General features: G+C 38.8%; 2 protein-coding genes across 2 annotated transcripts in view; one reads left to right on the top strand and one right to left on the bottom strand.

The window, feature by feature from the left end:
• The window catches only part of fnbp1l (formin binding protein 1-like), an 18,315-nt gene extending 16,345 nt beyond the window's left edge, over positions 1-1,970 (top strand). The window contains exons 14-15 of the mRNA XM_035653580.1: positions 61-98; positions 394-1,970. Of these exons, the coding sequence (XP_035509473.1) occupies positions 61-98; positions 394-534 (179 nt within the window). The 3' untranslated portion in view covers positions 535-1,970. The remainder of the gene's footprint in view (positions 1-60; positions 99-393) is intronic.
• Positions 1,971-8,078: 6,108 nt separating this feature from the next.
• Positions 8,079-11,535, bottom strand: part of bcar3 (BCAR3 adaptor protein, NSP family member) — a gene marked incomplete in the record, with an annotated part of 50,391 nt that continues 46,934 nt past the window's right edge. Inside the window, 3 exon segments of the mRNA XM_035653573.1 lie at positions 8,079-10,188; positions 10,283-10,486; positions 11,292-11,388. Of these exon segments, the coding sequence (XP_035509466.1) occupies positions 10,010-10,188; positions 10,283-10,486; positions 11,292-11,388 (480 nt within the window).

Genomic DNA, 11,535 nt, shown 5'->3' with positions numbered 1-11,535 from the left:
ACCACCTTTAAGCTAACCTTGGTGTGTGTTTAATGTGACTGTGGTTTCTTTGACTCCTAGGTCAGAACGAGGGGACGCTGGTGATGGCAGAAGACGAGGTAATGCTTGTTTCTCATTTTGTTAAAGGACCAGTGTGTAGAATTTAGTGGCATCTAGTGGTCAGATTGCAGATTGCAATAGGAGAGAAACATAAAAGGCCCTATCTAGAGCCAGTGTTTGGTTTGTCTCTTCTGGGCTAATATTATATTCAATTTCTGCCAATAGATCCTCCTGAATGTTACACACTGGACCTTTTTATATTCGTGTTTTCTTACACATTTTAAAATAATAAGGCCGTGTGCAGACAGTAACAGCAATGAATTGATCCGACTAACATATTTTCTTCCATTGCAGGTGCTATACATCATCGAGGAGGATAAAGGCGACGGCTGGACGAGGGCGAGGAAGCAGAGCGGCGAGGAGGGCTACGTCCCCACCTCCTACGTAGAAATCACCATGGAGAAAAACAGCAAAGGTGCTGTCACTTACATCTGAAGCTACACTGTCCTCTCATCCGTCTGTCATCCTCTCCACCCCTGCTCTCTCTGTCCCTCAAAATAACACTACAAAAAGGAAAAAAGACAGCATCTGCACACCTGCATGGACATTCATGTGTTTCCCTTTTCTGATTTTCTCCCCATCCTCCTCCTGTTTATTCCTCTAACCCCGTAATCATTCATCCTCATCTCGCTCTCACATCTGTGGGACTGATGTTTCAGAGGTGAGTGTTTGAGCACAAAGGCAAATAGGAAAATCCTATTTGATGGTGTTTGAGTGGTTTGTATATGAGGTCTCTCTGCGCGTGTGTGTATGTATGTGCGTGAGAAAGATGTCTCTACTGCTGTTTTGAGCCCAGCATCAAGGCTACACCACTTCGATCAAAGTGTTTAAGATTGTTTAATGTAATATATTAGAAATTTATTTTTATTTTTACTTGTTAATTATTTTGATGTTTTTAAACTGGAGACGTTTAAAGCTCCCTGATTTTAAGCTCTTTGGATTCATGTGTCGACATAATTTGAAGATGTTCTGATTTCATCTTTTGTTATTTCTGTCTGATTGCAGTGTGTGTGTGTGTGCGCGCGTGTGTACCTGCACAATTATTTTTCTGTGTTACTTGTGCCATCACACTAAAGATTGAATTATTTTAATAAAGGTTTCAGCCTTGTTAGAGGGACCGTTTTCATACTGAACATTGTTACAGGAGTTTAGTCTTTTTGATGCAGTGTGTACTTTCAGAGCATAGATGGACATTTCAAAGAGTAAAGCTGATTTGATTCTGTATTTTTCTTTATTATCAACCAGCAAACCAAGTTTCTGAATACTTTTGGAGTTCCTTAAGCTGTCGGTCTCCAAGTAAATCTTTAAAAACAGGTCACAAATATATAGTTTAATTTTAAAAAAAGACTCAACCTTCACTAAAACAGCTGGTCACTGTAGGTTTTAGCAAAAATTGCTGAAACTGTTAAAAGTAATGCATTTTTTGGAGACTATTTTCAGCTGTAACCAATATGCTTTTTGTGCTCTTGTGCAGTGACTTGAGTTTAGGGGTCACAAGACAAAACATAGCAAATAATGATCTGCATAAAGACCCTTAGGAAGAACATTACAATTTTATGTTATATTTTGGTTAGCAGGATCAATTCTTTGTTGGGTTTGGTCTTTTTAATGATATTCTCTAACAAAAAGAAAATATCAAATATAGCAAGCTGTAACTCTTTAAGCTTTAGAAACTTCAAGTTAGGAGGTAAAGTTAGGAATATGTTAGGATGTGCAGTATGAAAACGGTTTCACTGCAGTTAAATGAGGCGGTAAGAATAATTCTTATAGTTCTTACTGACAAATTATGTATTTGATGTTCTCTTTCACTCATTAACTGACTGTTCATGGTCATTGTTTGAGTCACTGATTAAAAGCAACTCTGAGCATTAGTTTCCATTGATATCCATGATGGTTTAATCCTCTTCTGCAGGTGTTTTTAACAGTAACATCATCCATCTCAATATAGTCACGTTTGAAGCGTGATTATTGCAGCCAACACCTTGTAGGACAAACAAGGTTGCAGAATCATGGCACCCAAATACACTGACTGTATGCAGAGAACAGCTAACTGGAACACGTTGCTACTGCCAGCTCTTACATAGTTACTGGTAAAATGTGTTTAAAGGGGAGGCTGCCAAATGTAACAAAGGTTCATGAACCTGCTGCTGTATTGTTTCTGCATAACATCACAAAACTGAGCACTGGATTTGAGGACAATTCAGTTTCAATCCATCTACAACATGTTGGGCTTTTAGTTTTATTCTGTACTGCATATATGAAAGCCTTGGATAAAAACACCATTCTATTTTTAAATATGTAATTTATTTGATGCAAATTAATAGCAAAGGTACCTGCAAAAATGGTTAAAGATGATATAAAAACGTATAGAAACTGTTGTTTGCATATTCTGTTAAGTATGATGTTAATAATGGAAATATTTTCAGAATATTGTGCTTTCTTAAAGCACTTGAACATTCAAGTGATGAGATGACAGTACCAGCAGTGGCCCCAAGCCAGTTTGAGTTTAAGACGCCTGTCTTAAATCCATCTTGTGTCTCAGACTTGTAGAGACAGTGATGTTGGTCAGACTGTCATTCAGTCCAGACCGAGTGAAACATCTTGACAACTCCATGAAAAGTTAGTATGTTACATGGCCACAAGCCTGTAGTCTTCTTAAAGATAAAAAAAGAGAGAAGGATTGTCCCAGCAGCTCTGACCGCTAATGGCATAAACAGACAGAAGCAGAATATCTTCTTCCTTTTTTTCCACTCTGAATGTGAATTGTCCTCACCCCCGATGGAAAACCTGAATTCTCCTTTAAATCCCAGTGAATTGGCAGTCTCTCCTGAACACAAAACCTACCTTCTCAACCTCAATCATGTTTGTATGTGTGTGTGTTCTTGGTGTCTTTTAGTAACTGGCTCTCTCCTCTATGTGACTGCAGGTTCCTGAGGGCTGCAGGGTGGCCGGGCGATTTGATTGGCTGGTGGAGGGCTCACGCTGATTGCTGATTATTGGTGGTGGGGGTGGGGACGAAGGAAGAGAGTGATGAGGGGGAAAGAGAGAGGTAGAGAGGGAAAGAGAGATAACATGGCAGGTTTGAATGTGTGCATGCTCCCATATCCATAATCAGTAAAGCATTCTGGGACACTAGAGGAAGAAGGGAGGGTCATAAGTAGAGAAGTCCCACCCTGAAATGCAGGAGTTTATACACTTTTCCTCCTGGTGGTGAAGCAGCCTGTGAAGACCTTTTCAGACCGGAAAGTGACAACTGCTGCAGTAGAATCACACAGTTGTTTTCTCTGCTTCTTCGCTGACGTTTTACCAAGTAAAACTTCTGCAGCAGTGGCAAGAAAACAAGAACATTTGTGCTCATTCATCGGGACAGCAGCCACAAGCTACTGCCAGACTTTTTACTGAAATAAACAGAAGCTGCAACTTGCTGCTTCCCGGTCTGTAGGGTCTTAAAAGATGGGACTTCTGTGGTGGCTAATATATCTTTAACAGCCTTGTTTAGGGGAACATCACATCAGGAGAAATAACCTGCTGATGTTCTACTCTCTGTGGGTGAAAACATTCTAGCATGTAACCTTGTTTTTTTTTACCTCTGACCCTGTTTAGACCTGATATTAACATGCGTCTCTGGTGATACAGTTACAAGTGGGTAGCTCAAAGGAAGTTAGTTCACACCTGGCATTAAGATGCGTCTTGTGTGGCCACAAATAAACACTATAGGGCTGTAACCCATTATTACTCTCCTCTTGGCTGTTCAATATGAAGACTTCGTTTGTTTTTTAGTTCAGTGCCACATCATCAGCCCTCCAGGAGAGACACTCTGAGGTGGCTGTGGGATTTTATATCTAAGCTTTAGAAAGTTTCTCCTTACTCAACAACTCTAAAGAAAAGGGTGATTAGGAGTATATTGCAGTTATTAGTTTCTCAGTGTTCACACACATCTGCTGCTTCTCTTGGAGGTAAGAGTACCCAAACAGTTAATTTGCATTACAGTGAAGCAAATGGAAACCAGACAGCGTGTTAAGTGTGTCAGTTGAGTAGGCGGTCCTTCGATGTGGCCCAGGACACAATGCTAAAAGAATGTGGTCACATGCGGCCCAGACCACCTCTGAATGTAGTCTTAGAAATGACACCTTAATGTGTCTTAATGCATTCACACCTGTACTCAGAGCTGTCCTCTTGTGATCGGATCACCCAAGATGCATGTTAGTACCAGGTCTAAATAGGCCATTTAACAGCAACTGCTATGACGCCACTCACTGGAGGTAAAAGATACACGTGTACTCAGCTCAGAGAGAGCAGGTACAACAGCAGGTTTTTCTCTCTAACTTAGTGTGATTTTAGCCTTTAATGAAGGACAGGAGCATCTCCCCACCTCACTGATTCACTGCCTGCTGTGTGCTTTAACAGGATAGTTTGCCATTCATGAATTAAATATCCTCTGTAGGTGCTGGTCAAAGTGTTGGAGGAAAAGTTTCTCAAAGGTGTTTGTAGTGGCTACCATTCAAGCTTCTTTTGGTAGCTTTTTTTTTAGCCTTTTTCACTTAAATGAACAGGCTCTACAAACTATAAAATAGCATTTTGACAAGAAATTCTCATCACAAACGATGACATGGCAACTGAGCAACTTCTTCTGCTGAAGAAAGCTACGAGATGTGGCTGAAAGCTTCGGGAAATATCAAGTAAGTGAACCTTGTGATGAGCTATTTCTTGGTCAAACGGCTATTTGAAGTTCAGGAATGGACCCTCGAGTTAAAATAAAATGGCACCTTCGCTCTGTAGTGAGGATTTTTCAATTTACAATTTTTTCCCCACATGCTGGTTATCCTTAAATATTTTTTGGAAAATATTAAAATATTTCCACTTGCCATATTCTCTAAATCAAACTTTTCTCCCAGACTTCTGGTCCAGCTCCTCATGAGGGGAAATCATTAATTTAAAGTTCAGAAGAACGTCAGGGTTTGTTTGTTAAGGGTCAGTTGTGTTCGCAGTATTTGCTGCCACTAACAAAGTCAGTGCTGCACTTCTCCAACTCATCCCTGTAATCATAATCATCATAATCTGTGCTCTGTTGGTGATGTCTGCCTGCCTGCCTGTGCCACTCTGCTCCTCATGCCTGCCTTCACCCTCATACAGCCGCATGTCCTTAACGTGTCCTAAATGTGTCCCAAACATGATCGAATGTTTCATCCATGACTTTAACTGCAACTTTATAAAAGTGTGCGTGTGTGTGTGTAACTTTTGGCCGAGTTGTATGTTGAATGCCATTGTGACGTTTGAATGGAAGTCCAGCATGTGAATGATTTCTGTTTGCGTTAAATATCTTCCAAACAGCAGCTGGATGGAATCAGAGCTGCTCTTAGATAGCAGGACTATCAGGTGAATACAGGACCTCTCTACCGCCTTTCTTTTCCCACCTTTCCTCTCTTTTTCCTACGGGGGTTGTAACTCCACCAGTCGACCAGCAGATGGGAGCCTTCCCTCACCGAACCACAGCTCAGCTCGAGCAGAACTGGGACACTTTTTAATAACACCAAACATCAAGAGGAGCTCCGGTGTCTAGGACTCTGCCTTAAAACTTCATGTCGTTTTACCGTGGAGGGATTGTTCCACACTTACACACATATCTGGATGTGTCTGCTCGTCCGCCTGACTACATCAGCCACCTGGGTTCAGCCCCGCCTTCTCGGGGACCCACATCTCCTTGAAACCTTTTTTCCCCCCCATTTAATCAGTTTTATTAGTGAATGTGACGACACACGCACACATGTTCGCACATCTATGGAAAGCCAAACAGTTCAAAAACCGTGTCTGTTTCTGGGTGTTTGGTCTTCCATACAGGTTAACATGTAAATGTGTGTACATGTGCCTGTGTTACATGTGTGATGTTTTTTACCATTGAATGATTTGTACATATTAACATCTTTTATGTCATACTGAATGTGTTTCCATGGTGATTGTTTAGGTTTGTTTGATCGACACTCTTCATGAGAGACAACAAGGTTTGAATTGAACTGATGCACTTTGCCCTGAAGTACTACAGCATTTGAATCTGAATAAATGGATGAGTAAATGAATGAGTGAATGAATGAAAGTCTGTGTTGTCTGCTGAAGGAGGTGTGAACTTTATGAATGACCACTGCGTAGCAGCGAGAAAACAAAAAAAACAAGCTCTAGTAATTCTCTCTTCCTGATGGTTTTTATACTCTTTTTGTAACTCTTGACGAGCATTGACCAACTTTCTTTGCATGATTTTCTAGATTCTTTGAATTCATTCATCTCTCTGGTGATTTTCTTTTTTAACCATTCACTGTATCTCTTCAATAGACTAACAAAACTACACATCTGAAGTAAAGTTTGACTTCCTTTTGATGCTATTTAAGACAAAAATGCCACTAATGATTCTGCTTTGGTCGATCTAAACATCAGATGGCAACGCCTTCGTTGTAAATCTGTGTTTCTTCGATGAAGCTGTGAAATGTACAGAATGATGCTGTAGGTGTTGTTACTTGAACTCTCACTCACACTACTCCACGTTTCCTCTCCCGCCTGCGAGTTTGCATCGGAAAAAACTGTCTGATATTGAGAGAAAATCGCTCTCCACAGCCGTCATTTTTACACGTTTTGCAGATTAAGCAAAGAAGACGCAGATTTTGTTACCTTTGGACAGAGCCAGGCTAGCTGGCAGATCCATCAGTGCTTTTTGTTTCGCGCACATATATGATATCATGGCTACATTTAAAAACTAAACTATGATATAAGATATGTGCAGTCAAGTGTTGCATAGATTGTTTTGGTCCTACCGTTATAAAGCAATTTGGGCTGCAAATTGTTCTTCGATATCGATTTATTATTTTTGAATGTTTAGTCTATAAAATGTTAAAAGAAATTAATAATGAATAATGCCTATTAAAAGTTGTAAGAGCCCAAGGCAATGTCTTCCAATGCTAGTTTCGTTCAGTCAAAAACCCAAAGATATTCCATTAATGATGTAAAACAGAGAGGCAGCAAATCATATGAGAAGCTCGAACCAGTGAGCATTTTTGTTAAATAATAAAAAATAATAATAATACCAGCTTTAGCACTAAACCCTGCTTGTAATTGTAAACGCGCACTCAGGCATACAAGAGCTATTCGTAGTGGAGATTATCATCCTCTGATGTGACAAAGATAAAGGCAGTGATATACAGAAGCCACCTCTGTGTCCTGATAAGTTAGTGTTTATGTTGCTGTGAGGACGCTTGCAAGGCATTTTTACGAACTCTCAAACAGACGCTCCAAATGTTTAATTTTTACCCTTAAATTTCTTCACTTCGTTTGGAGTGCACTGTCCCTTTTTAATCAAAGAATACACGATGACTGGTAACGCAGCAGCTTTGAAACTTAACCAAAAGTCCCATTAACGGTTAATTTTTGTTAGCATTAAAACATAAAAACTGTGAGCTGTGTATTATAAAAGCCACTGTGCTGTAATTCTGAATATTATGCAAAAATACATAACAAATCAGCTTTGAGATGCTAAATATGATAAAGTTAGCATTAAGTTCTTGTACATTAAAAACCTGCCAACTACTGTGAGCGTGGTGCTGTTTACCACTCGGCAAAAACACGACGACTTGTTCTACATTCCTCTTCTTTTTAAACTCCGACCATCACGTTTGTCCCGCGGGAAACCGACCATGTACAGATTCTCTTCAGCTGTTTAACTCCAGATGAAAAGCCTTTCTTTTTAATCAGCATCAACATCCAATCACAGTAAATGAAATCAACAGCAGGTACAAGTGATTCTGCAGGATATTAACATCCATGTAAATGTGTGTTTTTACCATGTTGTATATGTTGTAATAACCAATGGCAGTACTTCCTTTCCATATTGTTGTGCACATCTTTTTACTTTGAATGTTGTCGGACACATTGTGAACAAAATGCTTTTTTTTGTTTTCTTCTTCCAAGATATTGTTCTAATAAAATAAGCAGCAATGAAAAGTGGGTTTGTTTTCTCTGATGATTTTAAATTCAGCTGTGACTTTTAACCAGATGGGACGTTTAGCTTAATAGTTTTTATGAATTCAAGAGTGAAATAACTCTATAATAGTGTCAACATCACACAAACCGTTAGACATGTTCTTTGTGTTCAGTTTTTAAGTTTTCAACCAGGATGTGATATCACAGCATATTCAGTATATTACACAGATTGTACACCATATTTATTCAATCTTACAGTAGTTCATAATATAAACATTAAAATCAGCCACATTTTTTCCTTACAGTCAGTCTTCTACAGAAAATATGTACAGTCAATTATTAACATGCTAATATTTCAAATATGTACAACTTTACTCTCACGCTTTAACATATTTCAGTTTTTTAATCAATTCATTCACGTTTATGCAGAAACAAAAATATTTTCATCTGTCAAGAGAATCCCTGGAAGAAAAGTAGCTACATTTACACATGTACAGAAAGAAGAAGTCAGATTTTCTGCTCCGTTTGTAAGTAAAAGGATTTACTGTTGACCTTTTTCCATCCAATGAATTGGGGAAAAAAACACCTTGTGGGAACATCGCTATCAATATCAAGTGAACTTGTGTTTAGAGAAATTCCAAATGGCAAAGGCATGATTCGTATTGAACCGGTACTCTGTATTAGCCAATACGCAGACTTCAGGTATAGGAATTGGTATTGGGAAAGGAAAAATACGATATATTTGAGCTGTAGACTATTTTTTGCTTGATAAATAAGCAACAAAGTGGTCAGGTGGTTTTGTATCAAAAGCCCAGGTTGGACTCTTAATCACTCATTCAACTGTTAAATATATTTATTATTTCTATCTAGACAATATGTGCAGACGCTGACTAAGAAAGTACATTTTCCTCTTAGTGTACTTTGTACAGAATTTAGAGCTATTTGCTATTTTTCTCCTTTTACTCTTGTTGAAGAAACATGGTCTCGATTAACTGGAATGTCAGTATAGAAATAAAACAAGAGCCTTTTAAGCCTCTCCTGTCGGCTCCGTTCTCACACAAATTTTATTTTATTTATCATTTTAAAAAGGGCAGTTTCACAATTTTTTAGGGGATTTTTGTCATCAAAACATTAAGGAGTTTTGGTGACCTGTGGCTGCTGGATCTCAGTATCTTTGAGTAGAACATAATTGATAAAAAAATTGGACATACAGTATCTGTATTAACAATGTACAGTCTGTCCAATGTTGGTGATTTTTATATTAAAGGACATGCTTAAACAGAATTGTGTTAAATAGAGTCAACATGTAGTAAAGGTCAGAACACCTACAGGGATGATCTCTATCCTCTTTAGGACTACAGTTTCTGGACTGCAGAAACGTGTCTGTTTAAGGAAATAAAATGGTAAACTTAGTATTGAGATGTTTTTTAAGGTTTTTGGAGCGCTGCTTTCTCATTTTATAAGACGTTATATTTCAGATTGTGGCGATGCTTAGAGCTGTTTATCTCAGTTCCTAAAAGGTTGTCTTTTTGTAGGTCCTCTTACATGTATGTTTCAGATTCTGTTTGTATGTGTGTGTATTTTTACATGTATTTATACAAGTCACATAGTTGTGTGTATGATATATTTTAGGCTGTAGGTGATTTAAACAAGTTGCAGATTTACATTGTTTTACTGGATACTGATGTTATGAGCCCCTGACACACACAACAATAAAGACAGATTCGTTCTTTAACTGATGTAAAATAAAATAAAAAGTCAGCTGCAGGTGAGCAGAGTTTGTGTGTGAGGTTTGATCTTGAACTCCTCTACCTCAGACTACCTCCACAGTGACGGCAGCTCGTCTCTTCCTCGTTACAGTCTGTTTCTCTTCGGAGCTGGTTTCTGATCCACCTGATGTTGTACTGAAGCCTTTTCCGTATGTGGTAGAGTTGATGCTTAGGTGAAGTCAGATTAAGGTTTGTGTTTTGGGTGGCGGCTCCAGTTTCCGTGACAACGCAATAAGGATGAGGTTGAATTTGTTATAGCGGTCTGATTGGTTGACTGAAGCTCCACGGCTTCCCCACAGCAGCCGCAGCTGAAAGTCTGTTTTAAACACCTCCAGCAGGTCGTCATCGCACTGGAACTCTGGAGACAGAAACATAGAAAGCAACTTTACGATACTGAAAAACATTTAGAGACAAAAACTGAGATGAAAACATGTATTTTTGGGGTTTTCAACCTTGTAAGATCTTCTGTGCGTTGGCCGTGTAGCTCTGCGAGTTGTGTGCGATGTCACGTGCAGCCTCAAGGTGGCGCAGCATAATGTCGCAGCCCTGGTCGCTGGTCTCCCAGAGCTCCGCCCCCTCTGGAGTGTTTGACGGACGCTCCATCAAAGTGAGGAGGGGCAGCAGGAGGGGGACGCAGACAACTGGAGGAGAGGAAGCTGCAGGAGGAAGAGGAGGGAGGTCAGCGGATTTAAAATGAAGCAGAAAGGTTTTTAATTTATTTTATCTCTTAGCTTTGACTGACACACTTAGAAAATTGCTCTGAATAATTTCTGAAACATTATAATTATTACTTTATTATAATTCTGCACTCATGCTTATTATATTTTGGGGATATTAGACTTTCCTTTGCTTCTAAATTTACTGTTTTCACTTCATTTTGATAGTTTTGGAAACTTTTTTAAACATCTTTTTATAATGTGTGACAGTTGTCTTTACATTGTTTATGTTGTGTGCATATTTTGTTGTCTCTTAAAAAGGATATTTAAATCTCAACAACACTTTTACCTGGTTAAATAAAGGGAAAATGGGGGAAAAAGGTCAGAGGACCAAAATGCTCAAAATTCTTCAAAGTTACTGCTTTCACATTAATAATGAAGGGGTTGGAGGTATATTTAAAACATCTGATCTGTGAGCAAAATAAATAGATTTAAGCAATCCTCAGTTTATATTAAGGGTTTTTTTCATGATATACGTTAACACACAGTTTAGATAGTTTGAGATTTTTGTCCCCAGACAGGAATTATATGTAATTTTTTACTGTCTGACCAAAATACATTAAAATCTCTGGTGGATTTGACAAGTACGTGGATTTAAGGGCAGATAGAGTTTTAGACTCCCTGACAATCAGTAATAGTCCTTGGATCAATATGTTGAAGTGATGTGATTTAATCTATGACTGCAGTGTGTGTGTGTGTGTGTGTGTGTGTGTGTGTGTGTGTGTTCAGTACCTGTGCCTCATACAGATTCTTGTAGAAAGGTTTTGAGTGTTTTCTCGTAGGTGATGGCGGGTCTGTGTGTATTCCTTCGCAGAGTCGTCCATGTTCTCTAAACGACTGATCTGTTGAGAGAACAACGAACAAAAAATTTTCTCAAACTCCCATCAAACCATTTTTAAGCTTTCTAACGTTACCAGAGGTAGAATCCTTAACACTAATTATCTCAGTATTTTGTTATTTTAAGTACACCTTTCTGTGTGTGTGTGTGT

This window comes from Morone saxatilis, unplaced genomic scaffold, assembly GCF_004916995.1.
Source record: "Morone saxatilis isolate NCDOM2014 unplaced genomic scaffold, NCSU_SB_2.0 Contig12, whole genome shotgun sequence".
Taxonomy (NCBI): Eukaryota; Metazoa; Chordata; class Actinopteri; family Moronidae; genus Morone; species Morone saxatilis.
Note: the sequence above shows the minus strand (reverse complement) of the source record. Positions and strands in the feature narration are given on the sequence as shown.